Source organism: Aegilops tauschii, chromosome 6, assembly GCF_002575655.3.
Source record: "Aegilops tauschii subsp. strangulata cultivar AL8/78 chromosome 6, Aet v6.0, whole genome shotgun sequence".
Classification (NCBI taxonomy): Eukaryota; Viridiplantae; Streptophyta; class Magnoliopsida; order Poales; family Poaceae; genus Aegilops; species Aegilops tauschii.
The window spans coordinates 57,621,390-57,641,298 of record NC_053040.3 but is presented as its reverse complement, the minus strand read 5'-3'; the positions used below and the strand labels follow the sequence as shown (position 1 = coordinate 57,641,298).

Sequence of the window (19,909 nt, the reverse complement as noted above, 5' to 3'; positions counted from 1 at the left end):
ACGACCGTGCTGGCAAATTCACTGGAGGGCATGACAACCCATGGCGAGGTTTTCAAGATGAAGCTACTCATGTACCTGATCTCAGCTGTTTTTGCGCCGACCACATCTCTTCGCCCAAGCAACAAATGCTTCCCCATCCTGGTGAATGCTCTATCTCTACTCCTTCATTTTCCTTCAATCTTTTGACTCCTATGTCATCTGTAAGTTAGTCACTGCCAGTTTTTTGATGTTTTCCCATTTTGATTTCTGATGCAGCAACTTCTTGTCCTGAAATTTGTGTCGTGCAGGCAAAACTGAAAGAAGTGAAGAACATGAATTGGTGTAAGTTCATTGCGAACTTCCTGCATGATGCATTCTCAAACAAGATGTACCAGAAGGGTTGTTGGCTCCATTTAATGGTATTTTTGTACTACTCTTTTTCCAAACACTCCTAGCTCCTTGAGCATGCATGGCAACCATGATGGTGACATTGTGGCAACTGCCACCATAACAAGATGGCAACTGCCAACATAACTAGATGGCAACTAGCAGAAATACATGGCAACTAACAGAAATACATGGCAACTCTTTCCTTCTTCATGCCCTCCAACTTGATGATTGGCGGATCATGCGTTAGCTTCTTTTTTGCAAAATACCATGATGGCAACTCATATTTTTTCTTTTTAAATTGTTGTACATCAGCTCATGTACGTCGATCGTCTTGATCTGTCCACTGTGGACTTTACTAGGATAGGAGGCCCGCCGCCTCCACACAAGTTTGCTGTTTTTGCGTGGACTTACGATGCTGTCAAGGCGGTGCTTGCCGCGGACAAGATAACTGATACGAAATACGGGAAACTGCAGGTTAGTTCTGGCTTCTTTCTTTGCACGACATTCTTTCATTTTTGACGCTGCATAACATATGAAAAAATCCCCATACGGCAACCGTCCGTGGCTAACAAGAGATGACTACCTTGTTAGCCATGGCTGTCTGCGCATGGTATCCATGTCTTACGCCACATGGCAACTTTTCCATTCATTTTGAAACTTCTATCCTATACCTCTTTTTTGTTGCCATACATGAACTGTTAGTTAGTGTCCATTGTTTTCTATCTTTACATGCTAGCTATTTTTTTGGTTTTTTCCAGCTGATGGCCAAGCATGCTATAGACTACAACGTGTTTGGTGGGCCTCACAACTTTGGGAAGTGGATGGACGTGCACTCAGCTCCGTCTTGTCCTATTGAGGTAATCAAGGATATATATCTATGGTTGTGTTTGGTTTATTTTGATCTTGTGCACGTGACTTTAATACGGTTGGTTACTGCTGCTTCTTGTTTCGCGCACATGCGAGGGCACCTGTTGAGCATCTAATTGGGCAGTTTGCATCCGGAATGACCAGCTTGCTCGGGAAGTTGGTTGAGGGTTGGACGTCCCTGAATGGCTCTGACAGCGACGCGGTTGCGAGGCAGTTCACTCCATTCGTTGCAGAAAGGACACATCGGCCAACTGGTTGCCGTGGTCGGTATGACTACAACAGCTCGCAGGAGCTTCCCGACACACAAGATGAACTAGATGGAGATGCTGCTCTCGACAAGGACGACGACGATGACATGGAGAACGTGCAACATGACACCGACTATGATGAACATGTCGACGTTCGTGCAGGTGGTAAGAAGGGCAAGGGTGTACCAGATGTCCCCTCACCGGAGAAAGTCAAAGAACAGACAGCTGCGAGAGGCAAGGGGGTGTCGTCCTCAAAGAGGGGGAGGGATCCAGAGGAGGTTGGGCAGGGCTCTCCTGTCAAGAGACCTAGGACCGATCCCTTAGCTGCTAGGAGGAGGTTCGACTTCTATTTTAGTGTTTTGTTTTGTCTATCCTTTCGAACAGACTGACCCCCTTTTTCCATTTGTTTTTGCTAAGCGTGGCAATGATTTTCGTGTCTGACACTTGGCACCTTTTTTTGCCTCTTTCTTATATGTGCAGTGAGGCGACAGCTGGTGGACGAGCAGTTATGAAGAAACAAGCACCAACGCCAACCCGTGTTTCTGCTCGATTGAACAAGGGTGCCCCTATTGCTGGTGACACGCATTCCACTAGGTCATCTCCTTGTACGTCGACGTCCAACACCGGTGATCCTGTCGTGTTGCCAGATTTGAGGAGGACAGTCAAGAAGTAGGTTATCCCTGTTCTTTCTTCATTGCCATATTGCTATATTTTTGCCTTTCAATGCAGCTGTTCAGCTTGCCACATGGGCTACTGCCATCATTCCACATCGCAACTGCTGTTTCTCCCATGCTCTATTTCTTCTTACTACATGGCAACTCCTACTTGTTTTGCATGGCAACTGCTAACCAGGCAAAATGGCAACTCTTATTCCACCTACATGGCAACTACCAGCTTTTCCATCTGTTTGTGCACTCATCCACACCTAGTTTTGAAATGGCAGTCCTGGCACATCACACATTTCTTACATTTTTAAAGATGTCTACCATGGCAACTGCTGCTTGTTATGCATGGCAACTGCTAACTGGGCCACATGGCAACTCTTATTCCACCTACATGGCAACTATCATCTGTTCATCTAACAATGTTCGTGTGTTTTATTTTTTTTTCAGGGTGAAGAAGACTACCACACGCGTGACGAAGCAGAACCCCAGAGACCCACTCGAACGCATACACTCAAAGCTGTCGACAGGTGGCAACTCAGACGTTCATGAGGCGCCAGTGCACAAACCTGCTGCTGCACCATCCACTGTTCCCACTAGCTCTGATGTAAGCGGCCGACCATCTCCGCCGGTTGCAGATGTGCAGGCTACGACAGCAGGCATCCGTACATCTGGGAGTGACGAGTCGGTATCTGCCAGGACTGCTGAAATATTGCCCACTCTGCTCGCAATGAAGGATGCTGCTGTGAGCCATGCGACCCGATCAGCAAGTGTTGAAGTGGACGCCCCCAAGATCAACCTAAGCAAGGAAGATTCCCGCTCATCTGACACGGATTCCAAGCGCGTGGGTGGTGGCACTTCTTCGTCCACGAAAGAAGGGGCTGAGGCGATAGTTCATAATGATATGCCATCCATAGGTGAGACTCTTGGCACAACAGCTCCAGCTTCTGGTGCTCCAGAGGTTTCCAAGGTGACCGTTACGCGAGCTGGTCTTCCACCTAGGCGTCGTAGCCCCTGCAAGCAATCTGCAGACACACCCAACGCGCCGGCTGTAGCTAGGAGCAGCAGAGATGACTCTGGTTATGTGCCTGCGTCCACACTATTCCCACCACCTGCCAGAAGCAATGTTATGGAGAGAATGGAAGACCGGAGTACAACCGACCTAGGTGGCAAGCCGGGCACGACTGACGGAGGTGAACGTGCCGAGCAGACTGCGTCTTTACCCGCAGTGGATAACCCCAGCTTAAATCTGCGCACTTCTAAGCTCCCAGTCAACATAGGTGTCCCCTACAGCCCAAACAAGAAGATTTCAAGAAAGCTGCGACTGATACCGCTGACAGCACGCCCCGTCCTACGAATAAGCCTGATATTCCGTAGCGGCCGATGCCGAAATGTTTGTTGATCTTTCACCCTTGGATTCTGCCCAGCAAGCTGTTCGCGGTCCGGCCAGTAGGCAGGAGAGGCACCCAATGGCCTTCACCCCACCGAGCTTTAGCCTTGGCATTGATCGCAGTCAAGATGAACCAGTGGTGCAAGATCCTTCACCAGTTGCATTTGCTTTCCCGGCAGGCATGGCCCCAATGATGGCGTAGCCAATGGTCGAGGGCAAGAAGGCTGTGAAGTTCGCAGAGCCGGTTGTGCAAGGGACATTTCTTTATGCGTTTATCATATTCGTGTATACATCTTTTTAGTCTGACTTTTGTTCCAAGCATTTTTTTGGGTTCTCACTTGTGATGGCAAATGTTATCTGATGGACATGGCAACTGGATTTGCTTGCACGCTGTCACCTACATTTTTCTGTTGCCATACTCCATTTTTCCATTCTGCAAGCACATGGCAACTGCAGTTGATACATCATGGCAACTGTAGTTGTTGTCACATGGCAACTACAATGCATTGCACATGGCAACTAGAGTTGCCTGCACATGGAAACTCCCTACTTTCTGTGCCTACATCTCATATTTCTGCAACCTTTCTTTCAAACTAGATTTGTTTTGTTTTCCAAGGATTCCTAACCCACTTTTTTGATCCGTGCAACCACCCCTAAGGAGATTACGCCATCACTTGATGAAGCTTACCGCAGGATTGAGGAGGCAGCATTGCAGAGGAGGTCCTCACGAGGTCAGGGCCAATCAAGTTCCAATGTGCCTGCTGAGTCCGTATCTGAGGATACCATTAGAAGTGCCACCCTTGGTTCTGTGAGGCAGTGTAGGGTAGTTCACGTGCCACCCGCGGATGATTATGAGCCGGAAGTCAAGGCCACAAAGGATCAGAACCAGCTGTACGAAATTGTCAAGCTCTTTGAAAATGCGAGGTCCAACAACAATCACATGAAGGAGCTGAAAGCGTAATGACCACACCCACATAAACCTCTCATTTGCTTTGCTCTTTTTTACTATTCATCCTTTTGATATTTCTAGATATGCTCCGTTTACGTTTTATTTATTTTTTTCACTTAGTAGACATGATTCTTTCATGTTATATCATTTTCATACAGCTCATGTTTGGACAGAACCAAGATCATACAATGTGATGCGACGTACGTTGACCTGGGTGATCTTGCCGAGTCTGTGAGGCCACTCGGTAAAATGTCGAAGAATATAGTTGCATGTGGGATTGACTTCATCAACAGGCATATGGATATGTCTCCCGACAAAACAATCATGCAGTACACTGTGACGTGCAAAATATGGGATGGTGACTTCCACCACAAAATCCTGAGGAAGCATTTTGCTGCACATGGTGATTTCAAGCTCACAATGAAGAAATGTGTGAGTACTCCTTCCTTTTTTGCACATTTTTTTCCTCCCATGTTATTTTTTGCCAGTAGCTATGCTTCAGATGTGGGCTACACCCTGTTTTGTGACAGCTGTTTCATGTGGCAACAGCTGCCATGTAAAATGACTTCTGTTTTGCTTTCTTAATACAACCTATGTGGCAACTTCAAACTAAAATACATGGCAACTTTGTTCATACATGGACGGCAACTTCTTTTAATTACCCACTACAACTAAACATTATACGTTGGTCCACTTTTCTTGGACCCTTGATGCTTTCATAGTCACTCATGTGCCTGTTAGTGTAACCGGTGATATCTTTACATGTCATTTTCCCAACTACATCATTTCTGTTCTTAATGTGAGCTCTGCTTCTTTCTTTCCTTCATTTTTGTTTGCAGGTCTTGTTCCCGATGTTCCAGGAGCTTGCACCACACGACCCACACGACAAGTGTGGTCACCACTATGCGATCTGCCTTGACCTGAAGAACCAACGTTTTGAGGTGCTTGATTCAATGCGTTCGAAAGCTGATGCAGACCTTACTACGCATGCTGAATACTTCATCAACAACCTCAAAGAGACATGGAACCGTCACTATGAAAACTCAAGGTCCAGATGAGACAATTTCCAATTGAGTACGTGGTGACTACGAAGCAAGGAAACCGGTATTTTCCCATCTTTTCTTCATGTGTCCTCCAAACCAATGCTCACCCTCTCTTTTTGTCACCTCTGAATTGAAGTTTATGATTTTTCTCTATGTTCTTGTGAGTTAACCTGACTCTTTTCTTGTTTAGGCACGACTGCGGCTTCCACACGTTGGAATACCTTGCAAAGTGGGAAGGTCGACGGGTTCCTGTCATCACAGCTGCAATGGTCGTCGAGCTCCGCAAAATTTACACATGGAACTGGTTGATGAATGAAGATTTCAACACGCGGTCCAACGCACGTGAGTTCATAGAGGAAGCTGTGAAGAAAGCCGCCAAGAAGTACAAGTGATCACGTGGTGCTCCTGACCGAACGCCTACCTTACATTCTGTTGCCGAGGAATGTAAGGTATTACCTTGTTTTTTCAAAACTATGTCCGTGTAATATGCTATGACTGCATCTCCCCGTAGCCTAGTATACAGTGGTGGCGTGTGAGTGACATTTGAATAGTTTGTAATATATGTGTGGATGTGAACCTACTTAAGTGTGACAGCAGATACGTTTATGTGTTTTCAGTATTATTATGTGCTTGTGGGTTGGTAGTACCAGCATGGTGTTTTGAATGCGTCCTTGATGTCTGAAAACATGGCAAATGTAGTTGATCAGTCATGGTTAGTGAAAGTTATCGTTCTTTCTTGTTTGGCTTTTTGGGTTTTTTTGCACTAGTAACTGTACCAGCTAGCATGGTAGTTTGATCACAGAGCAGTAACCTGTGCGGTTGCTGCACGAGACCGTTTCAACTTGTTTCCCATAGTTTGCACCACAATACAATATGTGTGACTAAAATGCGCTGACTGAACATGGAAATCTACGCGGTGAAGATTCAGTACAACTAACATGGCATGTTCAGTACAACTAACATGGCAGATTCAGTAAAAAATAACATGGCAAATTCAGTAAAAATAACATGGCAAATTCAGTAGAAATGGCATGGCAGATTTAGTAGAAATGGTATGGCAAATTCAGTAGAAATTGCATGGCAGATTCAGTTCAAGTAACATGGCAAATTCAGTGCCATACACGTGGCAACTGTAGCTATTCCTTCATGGCATTTTTACTTCAGATTCCGATGCACCTGAAGAGTCATTCTCCAGTTTTTACAGAATTTAGAACATCTAGATTACAAAAAAAATGTCACCATGGACCAAGTCAAAGTGCTCCAATGTTGTTTGCGGATTGCCCGTCCCTTTCTTTGGTTTCTTGTGTTTTGCTTGAATCTCCAATCCCGATTTGTATCTTATCTCTTTTGGACGCCCTTTTGTGATGGAACGGGGCGGGTTCCTAACCTGTGTTTGTGTGCTTGCTGTTCCAGATCCTACCTCCGAGTTTTCAGATGATGGCCCTGTGGACGAAGGCACACTTGATGTGCGGGGGAACCTGTGTAAGGCTTCCTCAGCTTTCCTCTTCTTGATCTCATCAAGCTCTCTTTTGAGGGCCTTCTTGTGTTTTTCTGCGACCCTTGCTGTCTCATCACTCTTGCACGCTTCATCAATTAGTTCAGCATAGTACTTTGTCAACACAACGTGCCTCACGGCTTCCATGGTTGACTCTGGCCTCTCATCATGCACGGCGAAAACTGCGTTTGATGTTTGCGGCGCCAATGCGTCGTCAGCATCCCAAGTCCATCGCCGCCTTATGAAATGGCGGGGCATTCGTGTCACCGCGTTCAAGTCCATTACTTTTAGAATGTGACATCACACAATCCCGTCCCGTTGAATTTGCAGCATTGGCAGTAGTATTCGCCTTCGCTTATCGATGCCTTCACAAAGTAGTTCCTGCCCATGTCTAGGTCTTCAGGTTCTGAATCCGACATGCCCATGATAGAACACACCTTGAACGTATGTTCGTCCACCTGGAAAGCCGTGTACATGCTGGCACGCTTTATTTCTTCCTGGAATCTGCAAGTTTTGTGTGGTTTTTGTTAAACTCTTGTGTGAAGTTTTTTGTAGCACCTTTTGTTTGTTGTGGCCAATGGAATTAGAATTCGTTCAAACATGGCAACTACAGCTCATTAAACATAGCAACTGCAGTTGAGTAAACATGGCAACTGCAGTTCATTAAACATGGCAACTGCAGTTCATTTAAACATGGCAACTGCAGTTCATTTAAACATGGCAACTACATAACAACTTCAATTTGGCATTTGCATTCCATACCATCATGGCCAGTGGAATTACATTTCATTAAATACGGAAACTACAGTTCATTAAACATGGCAACTGCAGTTCATCAAACATGGCAACTGCAGTTAAGCAAACATGGTAGCTACAGTTGAGTAAACGTGGCAAACTGCAGTTCATTAAGCATGGCAAACTGTAGTTCATTAAGCACGGCAACTACATATCATGGTTACTCTGTACCTAATGGCTACTTTTTAACACAATCATCATTTTCAAATAAGTATTTTTTGTTGCAAAGCGGTGTACTGCTTGGCAAACTGTAGCAATGAGTTGCCAGGGCTCACGTACCGCTTCAAAACAGCATTGAACCCCTCACTGCGCTGTGTAGTCTGCAGAAACGGGAAGAAGCACTGCATGAACTAGGCCGGCACCCAGTACATTCGCTTCTCCCACAAGCTAGCAAGCGTCTCGTGGTCTTGGACTTGATATGTTTCTATCATAGCCATCCGGCTCCTTTCAAACTCCTCCACCGTCAAGCTGTGGTCCACGCATAGATCGAATGCCCTGTGCAGGTCTGGACGGTCAGCAAAGAACGGTCCTAGTGTCTCCTCAGCCTTCTTTATAATGTGCCACCTACAGTGCCTATGCACTGCCAACGGAAAGACCTCCTCTATGTCTGCACGCATGCTAAAATCCTGGTCTGTTATTATGATCATCAGAGCAAGTCCACCCATGCACTCCAAGAAGGTCTTGAACAGCCAAACGTACCCATCCGTGTCTTCGTTCCGAACGAGCCCGCATCCGAACTGCAATGACTGATTGTGGTTATTTATTCCTATGAATGGAGCGCATGGCATCTTGTACATATTAGTGAGATATGTCGCGTCAAATGAAATGCAGTCTCGGAAATGTTTGTAGGCTCTTCTTGCAGCACCATCCACCCAATACATGTTCCTGACACGGTCCTCATCGTCCAATCTTATCCTGTAGAAGAAATCTTGATCTTCTTTCGCTTTCTCATCGAAGTAGGCTATGGTGGCTTCTATGTCAGCCAACTTGCTTTCTCTACGGTACTTTGCCTTTAGGTTTGTGACGTCTGCTGGTAGGTAGGGCATGCTACTCAGAGACCCCTTTTTGCCGTGGATGAGGGAGAGTATCTGCACCATTCTTGATGGACCGACGTTACAATCATGTAGCAGCTTTATGAATTTCTTCTCGAGGGGGGTGAATCCTTTGTGGGCGGTCAGAAATTTTACCAGGTCAAACTTCTTTATTAGCTCATGGTTGTGCTCATCAAAATATTCAGTGACCACCCACTGTGCTCCATCTACGTTCAGCTTACACCGGATAGGGCATTCCGTCTTGACAATGATACCTCTCTTTCGTTCCGGAACGACAGGCACATCACCTTTGCCCTTCTTGTTTCTTCGTGCCTTGTAGCTGTTGGAAATATGCCCTAGAGGCAATAATAAATGGTTATTATTATATTTCTTTGTTCATGATAATTGTCTATTGTTCATGCTATAATTGTGTTATCCGGAAATCGTAATACATGTGTGAATACATAGACCACAATGTGTCCCTAGTAAGCCTCTAGTTGACTAGCTCGTTGATCAACAGATAGTCATGGTTTCCTGACTATGGACATTGGATGTCATTGATAACAGGATCACATCATTAGGAGAATGATGTGATGGACAAGACCCAATCCTAAGCATAGCGCAAAGATTGTGTAGTTCGTTTGCTAGAGCTTTTCCAATGTCAAGTATCTTTTCCTTATACCATGAGATCGTGTAACTCCCGGATACCGTAGGAGTGCTTTGGGTGTGCCAAACGTCACAATGTAACTGGGTGACTATAAAGGTGCACTACGGGTATCTCTGAAAGTGTCTGTTGGGTTGACACGGATCGAGACTGGGATTTGTCACTCCGTGTGACGGAGAGGTATCTCTGGGCCCACTCGGTAATGCATCATCATAATGAGGTCAATGTGACTAAGGAGTTAGCCACGGGATCATGCATTACGGTACGAGTAAAGAGACTTGCCGGTAACGAGATTGAACAAGGTATTGGGATACCGACGATCGAATCTCGGGCAAGTAACATACCGATTGACAAAGGGAATTGTATACGGGATTGATTGAATCCTCGACATCGTGGTTCATCCGATGAGATCATCATGGAACATGTGGGAGCCAACATGGGTATCCAGATCCCGCTGTTGGTTATTGACCGGAGAGGCGTCTCGGTCATGTCTGCATGTCTCCCGGACCCGTAGGGTCTACACACTTAAGGTTCGGTGACGCTAGGGTTGTAGAGATATTAGTATGCGCAAACCCGAAAGTTGTCCGGAGTCCCGGATGAGATCCCGGACGTCATGAGGAGTTCCGGAATGGTCCGGAGGTGAAGAATTATATATAGGAAGTCCAGTTTCGGCCACCGGGAAAGTTTCGGGGGTTATCGGTATTGTACCGGGACCACCGGAAGGGTCCCGGGGGTCCACCGGGTGGGGCCACCTATCCCGGAGGGCCCCATGGGCTGAAGTGGGAAGGTAACCAGCCCTTAGTGGGCTGGGGCGCCCCCCTTGGGCCTCCCCCTGCGCCTAGGGTTGGAAACCCTAGGGGTGGGGGGCGCCCCCCCTTGGCTTGTGGGGGAAGCCACCTTCCCCCTTCCCTTGGCCGCCGCCCCCCATGTAGATGGGTTCTAGGGCCGGCGCCCCCCCTCCAGGGGTCCTATAAATAATGGGGGGGGGGGAGGGAGGGCAGCAAGGACCACAGCCCCTGGCGCCTCCCTCTCCCCCTGCAACACCTCTCCCTCTCGCAGAAGCTCGGCGAAGCCCTGCCGAGACCCCGCTACTTCCACCACCACGCCGTCGTGCTGCTGGATCTCCATCAACCTCTCCTTCCCCCTTGCTGGATCAAGAAGGAGGAGACGTCGCTGCTCCGTACGTGTGTTGAACGCGGAGGTGCCGTCCGTTCGGCACTCGGTCATCGGTGATTTGGATCACGGCGAGTACGACTCCATCAACCCCGTTCACTTGAACGCTTCCGCTCGCGATCTACAAGGGTATGTAGATGCACTTCTTTCCCCTTGTTGCTAGTATACTCCATAGATGATCTTGGTGATGCGTAGGAAATTTTAAAATTCTGCTACGATTCCCAACAGTGGCATCATGAGCCAGGCCTATGCGTAGTTACTATGCACGAGTAGAGCACAAAGCAGTTGTGGGCGTAGATGTTGCCAATTCTTCTTGCCGCTACTAGGCTTATCTTGTTTCGGCGGCATCGTGGGATGAAGCGGCCCGGACCGACCTTACACGTACGCTTACGTGAGACTGGTTCCACCGACTGACATGCACTAGTTGCATAAGGTGGCTGGCGGGTGTCTGTCTCTCCCACTTTAGTCGGAACGGATTCGATGAAAAGGGTCCTTATGAAGGGTAAATAGAAATTGGCATATCACGTTGTGGTTTTACGTAGGTAAGAAACGTTCTTGCTAGAAACCTATACAAGCCACGTAAAAAACTTGCAACAACAATTAGAGGACGTCTAACTTGTTTTTGCAGCATGTGCTATGTGATGTGATATGGCCAGAAGATGTGATGAATGATATATGTGATGTATGAGATTGATCATATTCTTGTAATAGGAATCACGACTTTCATGTCGATGAGTATGACAACCGGCAGGAGCCATAGGAGTTGTCTTTATTTTTTGTATGACCTGCGTGTCATTGAATAACGCCATGTAAATTACTTTACTTTATTGCTAAACGCGTTAGCCATAGAAGTAGAAGTAATCGTTGGCGTGACAACTTCATGGAGACACGATGATGGAGATCATGATGATGGAGATCATGGTGTCATGCCGGTGACGAAGATGATCATGGCGCCCCGAAGATGGAGATCAAAGGAGCAAAATGATATTGGCCATATCATGTCACTATTTGATTGCATGTGATGTTTATCATGTTTTTGCATCTTATTTGCTTAGAACGATGGTAGTAAGTAAGATGATCCCTTATAATAATTTCAAGAAAGTGTTTCCCCTAACTGTGCACCGTTGCGAAGGTTCGTTGTTTCGAAGCACCACGTGATGATCGGGTGTGATAGATTCTAACGTTCGCATACAACGGGTGTTGACGAGCCTAGCATGTACAGACATGGCCTCGACACACACGCAATACACTTAGGTTGACTTGACGAGCCTAGCATGTACAGACATGGCCTCGGAACACGGAGGACCGAAAGGTCGAGCATGAGTCGTATAGAAGATACGATCAACATGGAGATGTTCACCGATCTTGACTAGTCCGTCTCACGTGATGATCGGACACGGCCTAGTTAACTCGGATCATGTTTCACTTAGATGACTAGAGGGATGTCTATCTGAGTGGGAGTTCATTGAATAATTTGATTATATGAACTTAATTATCATGAACTTAGTCTAAAATCTTTACAATATGTCTTGTAAATCAAATGGCCCACGTTGTCCTCAACTTCAACGCGTTCCTAGATAAAACCAAGCTGAAAGATGATGGCAGCAACTATACGGACTGGGTCCGGAACCTGAGGATCATCCTCATAGCTGCCAAGAAAGATTATGTCCTAGAAGCACCGCTAGGTGAAGCAGCAATCCAGAGAACCAAGACGTTATGAACGCTTGGCAATCACGTGCTGATGATTACTCCCTCGTTCAGTGCGGCATGCTTTACAGCTTAGAACCGGGTCTCCAAAAGCGTTTTGAGAAACATGGCGCATATGAGATGTTCGAAGAGCTGAAAATGGTTTTCCAAGCTCATGCCCGGGTCGAGAGATATGAAGTCTCCGACAAGTTCTTCAGCTGTAAAATGGAGGAAAATAGTTCTGTTAGTGAGCACATACTCAGAATGTCTGGGTTACACAACCGCTTGTTTCAGCTGGGAGTTAATCTCCCGGATGACGCGGTCATTGATAGAATCCTTCAGTCGCTTCCACCGAGCTACAAGAGCTTTGTGATGAACTTCAATATGCAGGGGATGGAAAAGACCATTCCCGAGGTATATTCAATGCTGAAATCAGCGGAGGTGGAGATCAGAAAGGAACATCAAGTGTTGATGGTGAATAAAACCACTAAGTTCAAGAAAGGCAAGGGTAAGAAGAACTTCAAGAAGGACGGCAAGGGAGTTGCCGCGCCCGGTAAGCCAGTTGCCAGGAAGAAGTCGAAGAATGGACCCAAGCCTGAGACTGAGTGCTTTTATTGCAAGGGAAGTGGTCATTGGAAGCGGAACTGCCCCAAATACTTAGCGGACAAGAAGGCCGGCACCACCAAAGGTATATGTGATATACATGTAATTGATGTGTACCTTACCAGTACTCGTAGTAGCTCCTGGGTATTTGATACCGGTGCGGTTGCTCATATTTGTAACTCAAAACAGGAGCTGCGGAATAAGCGGAGACTGGCGAAGGACGAGGTGACGATGCGCGTCGGGAATGGTTCCAAGGTCGATGTGATCGCCGTCGGCACGCTGCCTCTGCATTTACCTACGAGATTAGTTTTAAACCTCGATAATTGTTATTTAGTGCTAGCTTTGAGCATGAACATTGTATCTGGATCTCGTTTAATTCGAGATGGCTACTCATTTAAATCCGAGAATAATGGTTGTTCTATTTATATGAGAGATATGTTTTATGGTCATGCCCCGCTGGTCAATGGTTTATTCTTGATGAATCTCGAACGTGATGTTACACATATTCATAGTGTGAATACCAAAAGATGTAAAGTTGATAACGATAGTCCCACATACTTGTGGCACTGCCGCCTTGGTCACATTGGTGTCAAACGCATGAAGAAGCTCCATGCAGATGGACTTTTGGAGTCTCTTGATTACGAATCATTTGACACGTGCGAACCATGCCTCATGGGTAAGATGACCAAGACTCCGTTCTCCGGAACAATGGAGCGAGCAACCAATTTATTGGAAATCATACATACCGATGTGTGCGGTCCAATGAGTGTTGAGGCTCGCGGAGGATATCGTTATGTTCTCACTCTCACTGATGACTTAAGTAGATATGGGTATGTCTACCTAATGAAACACAAGTCTGAAACCTTTGAAAAGTTCAAGGAATTTCAGAATGAGGTTGAGAATCAACGTGATAGAAAAATAAAATTCTTACGATCAGATCGTGGTGGAGAATATTGAAGTCACGAATTTGGCACACACTTAAGGAAATGTGGAATCGTTTCACAACTCACGCCGCCTGGAACACCTCAGCGAAATGGTGTGTCCGAACGTCGTAATCGCACTCTATTAGATATGGTGCGATCTATGATGTCTCTTACCGATCTACCTCTCTCATTTTGGGGCTATGCTTTAGAGACTGCCGCATTCACTTTAAATAGGGCTCCGTCGAAATCCGTTGAGACGACACCGTATGAATTATGGTTTGGGAAGAAACCTAAGCTATCGTTTCTAAAAGTTTGGGGATGCGATGCTTATGTCAAGAAACTTCAACCTGAAAAGCTCGAACCCAAGTCGGAAAAATGCGTCTTCATAGGATACCCTAAGGAAACTATTGGGTATACCTTCTACCTCAGATCCGAAGGCAAGATCTTCGTTGCCAAGAACGGGTCCTTTCTGGAGAAAGAGTTTCTCTTGAAAGAATTAAGTGGGAGGAAAGTGGAACTTGATGAGGTGATAGTCACCCCTTCCGAACCGGAAAGTAGCGCAGCGCGGGAAGATATTCCTGTGGTGCCTACACTGACTGGGGAGGAAGTTAATGATGATGATCATGAAGCTTCGGATCAAGTTACTGCTGAACTTCGTAGGTCCAGAAGGACACGTTCCGCACCAGAATGGTACGGCAACCCTGTCCTGGAAATCATGTTGTTAGACAACGGTGAACCTTCGAACTATGAAGAAGCGATGGCGGGCCCGGATTCCGACAAATGGCTAGAAGCCATGAAATCCGAGATAGGATCCTTGTATGAAAACGAAGTATGGACTTTGACTGACTTGCCCGATGATCGGCGAGCCATAGAAAACAAATGGATCTTTAAGAAGAAGACAGACGCGGATGGTAATGTGACCATCTATAAGGCTCGACTTGTCGCTAAGGGTTATCGACAAGTTCAAGGGGTTGACTACGATGAGACTTTCTCACCTGTAGCGAAGCTGAAGTCCGTCCGAATCATGTTAGCAATTGCCGCATACTATGATTATGAGATATGGCAGATGGACGTCAAAACGGCATTCCTTAACGGCTTCCTTAAGGAAGAATTGTATATGATGCAGCCGGAAGGTTTTGTCGATCCTAAGAATGCTAACAAAGTATGCAAGCTCCAGCGCTCAATCTATGGGTTGGTGCAAGCATCTCGGAGTTGGAACATTCGCTTTGATGAGATGATCAAAGCGTTTGGGTTTACACAGACTTATGGAGAAGCCTGTGTTTACAAGAAAGTGAGTGGGAGCTCTGTAGCATTTCTCTTATTATATGTGGATGAAATATTATTGATGGGAAATGATATAGAATTCTTGGAAAGTATAAAGGCCTATTTGAATAAGTGTTTTTCAATGAAGGACCTTGGAGAAGCTGCTTATATATTAGGCATCAAGATCTATAGAGATAGATCAAGACGCCTCATTTGTCTTTCACAAAGTACATACCTTGACAAGATATTGAAGAAGTTCAATATGGATCAGTCCAAGAAGGGGTTCTTGCCTGTATTGCAAGGTGTGCAGTTGAGCACGGCTCAATGCCCGACCACGGCAGAAGATAGAGAAAAGATGAGTGTCATCCCCTATGCCTCGGCCATAGGGTCTATTATGTATGCCATGCTGTGTACCAGACCTGATGTAAACCTTGCCGTAAGTTTGGTAGGAAGGTACCAAAGTAATCCCGGCATGGAACACTGGACAGCGGTCAAGAATATCCTGAAGTACCTGAAAAGGACTAAGGATATGTTTCTCGTATATGGAGGTGACGAAGAGCTCGTCGTAAAGGGTTACATCGACGCTAGCTTCGACACAGATCTGGATGACTCTAAGTCACAAACCGGATACGTGTATATTTTGAATGGAGGGGCAGTAAGCTGGTGCAGTTGCAAGCAAAGCGTCGTGGCGGGATCTACATGTGAAGCGGAGTACATGGCGGCCTCAGAGGCAGCACAGGAAGCAGTCTGGATAAAGGAGTTCATTACCGACCTAGGGGTGATTCCCAATGCGTCGGGCCCGATGACTCTCTTCTGTGACAACACTGGAGCTATTGCCCTTGCCAAGGAGCCCAGGTTTCACAGGAAGACCAGGCATATCAAGCGTCGCTTCAACTCCATTCGTGAAAGTGTTCAGAATGGAGACATAGATATTTGTAAAGTACATACGGACCTGAATGTAGCAGATCCGTTGACTAAACCTCTCCCTAGAGCAAAACATGATCAACACCAGAACGCTACGGGTGTTCGATTCATCACAATGTAACTAGATTATTGACTCTAGTGCAAGTGGGAGACTGTTGGAAATATGCCCTAGAGGCAATAATAAATGGTTATTATTATATTTCTTTGTTCATGATAATTGTCTATTGTTCATGCTATAATTGTGTTATCCGGAAATCGTAATACATGTGTGAATACATAGACCACAATGTGTCCCTAGTAAGCCTCTAGTTGACTAGCTCGTTGATCAACAGATAGTCATGGTTTCCTGACTATGGACATTGGATGTCATTGATAACGGGATCACATCATTAGGAGAATGATGTGATGGACAAGACACAATCCTAAGCATAGCGCAAAGATCGTGTAGTTCGTTTGCTAGAGCTTTTCCAATGTCAAGTATCTTTTCCTTAGACCATGAGATCGTGTAACTCCCGGATACCGTAGGAGTGCTTTGGGTGTGCCAAACGTCACAACGTAACTGGGTGACTATAAAGGTGCACCACGGGTATCTCTGAAAGTGTCTGTTGGGTTGACACAGATCGAGACTGGGATTTGTCACTCCGTGTGACGGAGAGGTATCTCTGGGCCCACTCGATAATGCATCATCATAATCAGCTCAATGTGACTAAGGAGTTAGCCACGGGATCATGCATTACGGTACGAGTAAAGAGACTTCCCGGTAACGAGATTGAACAAGGTATTGGGATACCGACGATCGAATCTCGGGCAAGTAACATACCGATTGACAAAGGGAATTGTATACGGGATTGATTGAATCCTCGACATCGTGGTTCATCTGATGAGATCATCGTGGAACATGTGGGAGCCAACATGGGTATCCAGATCCCGCTGTTGGTTATTGACCGGAGAGGCGTCTCGGTCATGTCTGCATGTCTCCCGGACCCGTAGTCTACACACTTAAGGTTCGGTGACGCTAGGGTTGTAGAGATATTAGTATGCGGAAACCCGAAAGTTGTTCGGAGTCCCGGATGAGATCCCGGACATCACGAGGAGTTCCGGAATGGTCCGGAGGTGAAGAATTATATATAGGAAGTCCAGTTTCGGCCACCTGGAAAGTTTCGGGGGTTATCGGTATTGTACCGGGACCACCGGAAGGGTCCCGGGGGTCCACCGGGTGGGGCCACCTATCCCGGAGGGCCCCATGGGCTGAAGTGGGAAGGGAACCAGCCCTTAGTGGGCTGGGGCGCCCCCCTTGGGCCTCCCCCTGCGCCTAGGGTTGGAAACCCTAGGGGTGGGGGGCGCCCCCTTGGCTTGTGGGGGAAGCCACCTTCCCCCTTCCCTTGGCCGCCGCCCCCCCATGTAGATGGGTTCTAGGGCCCCCCCTCCAGGGGTCCTATAAATAGTGGGGGGGAGGGAGGGCAGCAAGGACCACAGCCCCTGGCGCCTCCCTCTCCCCCTGCAACACCTCTCCCTCTCGCAGAAGCTCGGCGAAGCCCTGCCGAGACCCCGCTACTTCCACCACCACGCCGTCGTGCTGCTGGATCTCCATCAACCTCTCCTCCCCCCTTGCTGGATCAAGAAGGAGGAGACGTCGCTGCTCCGTACGTGTGTTGAACGCGGAGGTGCCGTCCGTTCGACACTCGGTCATCGGTGATTTGGATCACGGCGAGTACGACTCCATCAACCCCGTTCACTTGAACGCTTCCGCTCGTGATCTACAAGGGTATGTAGATGCACTCCTTTCCCCTCGTTGCTAGTATACTCCATAGATGATCTTGGTGATGCATAGGAAATTTTAAAATTCTGCTACGATTCCCAACAGTAGCACCTCATCTCACCTCTGCTGTACTCGTTAGTTTTTTTAATTTTCCTATGGTATTCGGTGTTGTCCGCAAACCCATGGAACTTTGCATATGTCTGGTAGAATTCCTTTGCATCTTCAAACGAATCAAATCTCTGCCCAAGATACGGTGGCTGGGGTACCATGATTTCTGATTGCCCACCATCTTCATCCCCTTGTGCTTCGTCATTTGTTTCATCATTCACTTCAGTATCGGCGGCTGTTTCACCTGCTTGAGTGTTGCTTGTGCTGGTGTGCACAGGTGTGCTTGTCGGTATTGCTGGCACGATTGCCATTTCTGACACTGACTTGGCATTGTTTGTGGCATGAGTGTTGGCTGGCTGGTGGAACGCGTCTTCCGTGCGCTCAGAGCTCCCCGCAGTAGATGTCCCCGCGCCGCTGTTAATTGTAGTTGAAGGTCCTGCATTAAAAAATCAGGTACGAGCGTAAGATTTTGCTTGAATGTCATGTTTATCATAACAGAGTACAGCAACTGCATGTGATTTTGCATGACATCATTTCACACAACAATCCGTGAATCTGCATATGGCCATGCATGGCAACTGTAATTCTCCAGTAATGGCAGCTACAGTGCAACCACATGGCAACTAGCGTTGCCAACACATGGCAACCAGCGTCTTTTAGCTTCAGAACTTGTAGCATATAGCAATGGTAGAAATAGTCCAACACACATCGCAACTACTGTAGCCCACACATGGCAACCAGCTTCTTTCAGCATCAGAACTTGCAGCACATAGCAATGGCAGATACAGTCCAACATACATGGGAACTACTGTTGCCAACACATGGCAACCAGTATACTCTAGCATCAAAACTTGTATTCTAGGCTTGAGCTCAATATGCAAATGTGAACAATCATGAATGTTGCACACACTCTTATAGCAATTGGCAAATCCCGAAGACAATATACGACTCTTTTGCACATGACCACTTGGTAGCATTTTTTGTTTGTTTTTTCCACCACCACCGTTACAAATCTACTTTTCTTCACATGCTATTCCCCACAAAAGCAAATGCAGTACTGTTTTCTGTTTTCACTTTTTTTACCTTGTTGTGCCGCATGTGCCAATCTTGTGTGGTCTGTCATTCCAATTTGATGTGGTCTATCTGCAATAGCGCTTTCCTGCAACTGTGAAGCTTGCCATGAGATGTTTGCCGATGTGGTTCCACCATAACAACCTGCGATCATGGTAGCAGTTGGTCATTGCATGGCAACTGTAGTTTGTTCAATATGGCACATGTAGTGGTCCAACCATGCCACACAGATTTGTTCACACTTGTCATCCACGGTTGTTTAGACATTGCAGTCACATTTGATTATACATGGCAACTGCAGTTGTCCAGGCATGGCAACTGCAGTTTGTCCAGCCATGGCAACCGAAGCTGTCTAGGCATGGCAACTGCAGCTGTCAGATATGTTCCTTTCTCCTAACTCACTGTCCACAACTTCACTTTCATGCACTCACCTGTGTACGACGTTGATGGTAGGTACATGGTTGCTACCTGATGCCACGTGCTGCATGAAGGTCCTACATTTTTTCTGATATAACTCGCGAGTCTTTTGCCATCCTTGCAAGTTTAATTTCATGTCCGCAACAGTAAGTTCCTTTTTCGTATGCGTTACCTTGATTTGGCACATTAGCTAGCTGAAGTTGGTTGCCTGTACATTTGTCAGCGTTAGCGCCCTGTGACGAAACTTGCCATGCTGCCCCCCTGATTGTGGTTTGGTCATAAGAACCTGCTAAAAAATAGATTGTAGGACATAAGTAGAATGACATCTTCATCGTCACGAACATGGCAACTGTTTCTTCTTTGTTTATCATGCATCGTACCGATGCCCGCGTAGTGCTCTAGTAGTGGCAGCAATGACCCTGAAGAAATGAGTTGATTGTACTCTGCTGCATCCCAAAGTGGCATTTCC

The 19,909-nt window shown here is 46.6% G+C and overlaps 1 protein-coding gene across 1 annotated transcript; it reads right to left on the bottom strand.

Annotated features, from left to right (window-relative positions):
- Window positions 1-8,168: 8,168 nt before the first annotated feature.
- On the bottom strand, window positions 8,169-19,482 carry LOC109756424 (protein FAR1-RELATED SEQUENCE 5-like). Its single transcript, XM_020315264.1, has 3 exons — window positions 19,455-19,482; window positions 17,966-18,388; window positions 8,169-9,205 (listed from the first exon to the last, which is right to left on the bottom strand). Exons 1-3 carry the CDS (start codon window positions 19,480-19,482, stop codon window positions 8,169-8,171), a joined length of 1,488 nt encoding a protein of 495 aa, XP_020170853.1.
- Between the last annotated feature and the right edge of the window lie 427 nt (window positions 19,483-19,909).

Excerpts from the sequence above, each read along its gene's own strand:
- LOC109756424 (XM_020315264.1), bottom strand. The coding sequence starts at position 19,482 with ATGTACCTACCATCAACGTCGTACACAG. Across the intron at positions 18,389-19,454 it reads ACCATCAACGTCGTACACAG|GACCTTCAACTACAATTAAC; the intron begins GTGAGTGCATGA and ends TTTTTAATGCAG. Across the intron at positions 9,206-17,965 it reads AACTAACGAGTACAGCAGAG|GGCATATTTCCAACAGCTAC; the intron begins GTGAGATGAGGT and ends TATTGCCTCTAG.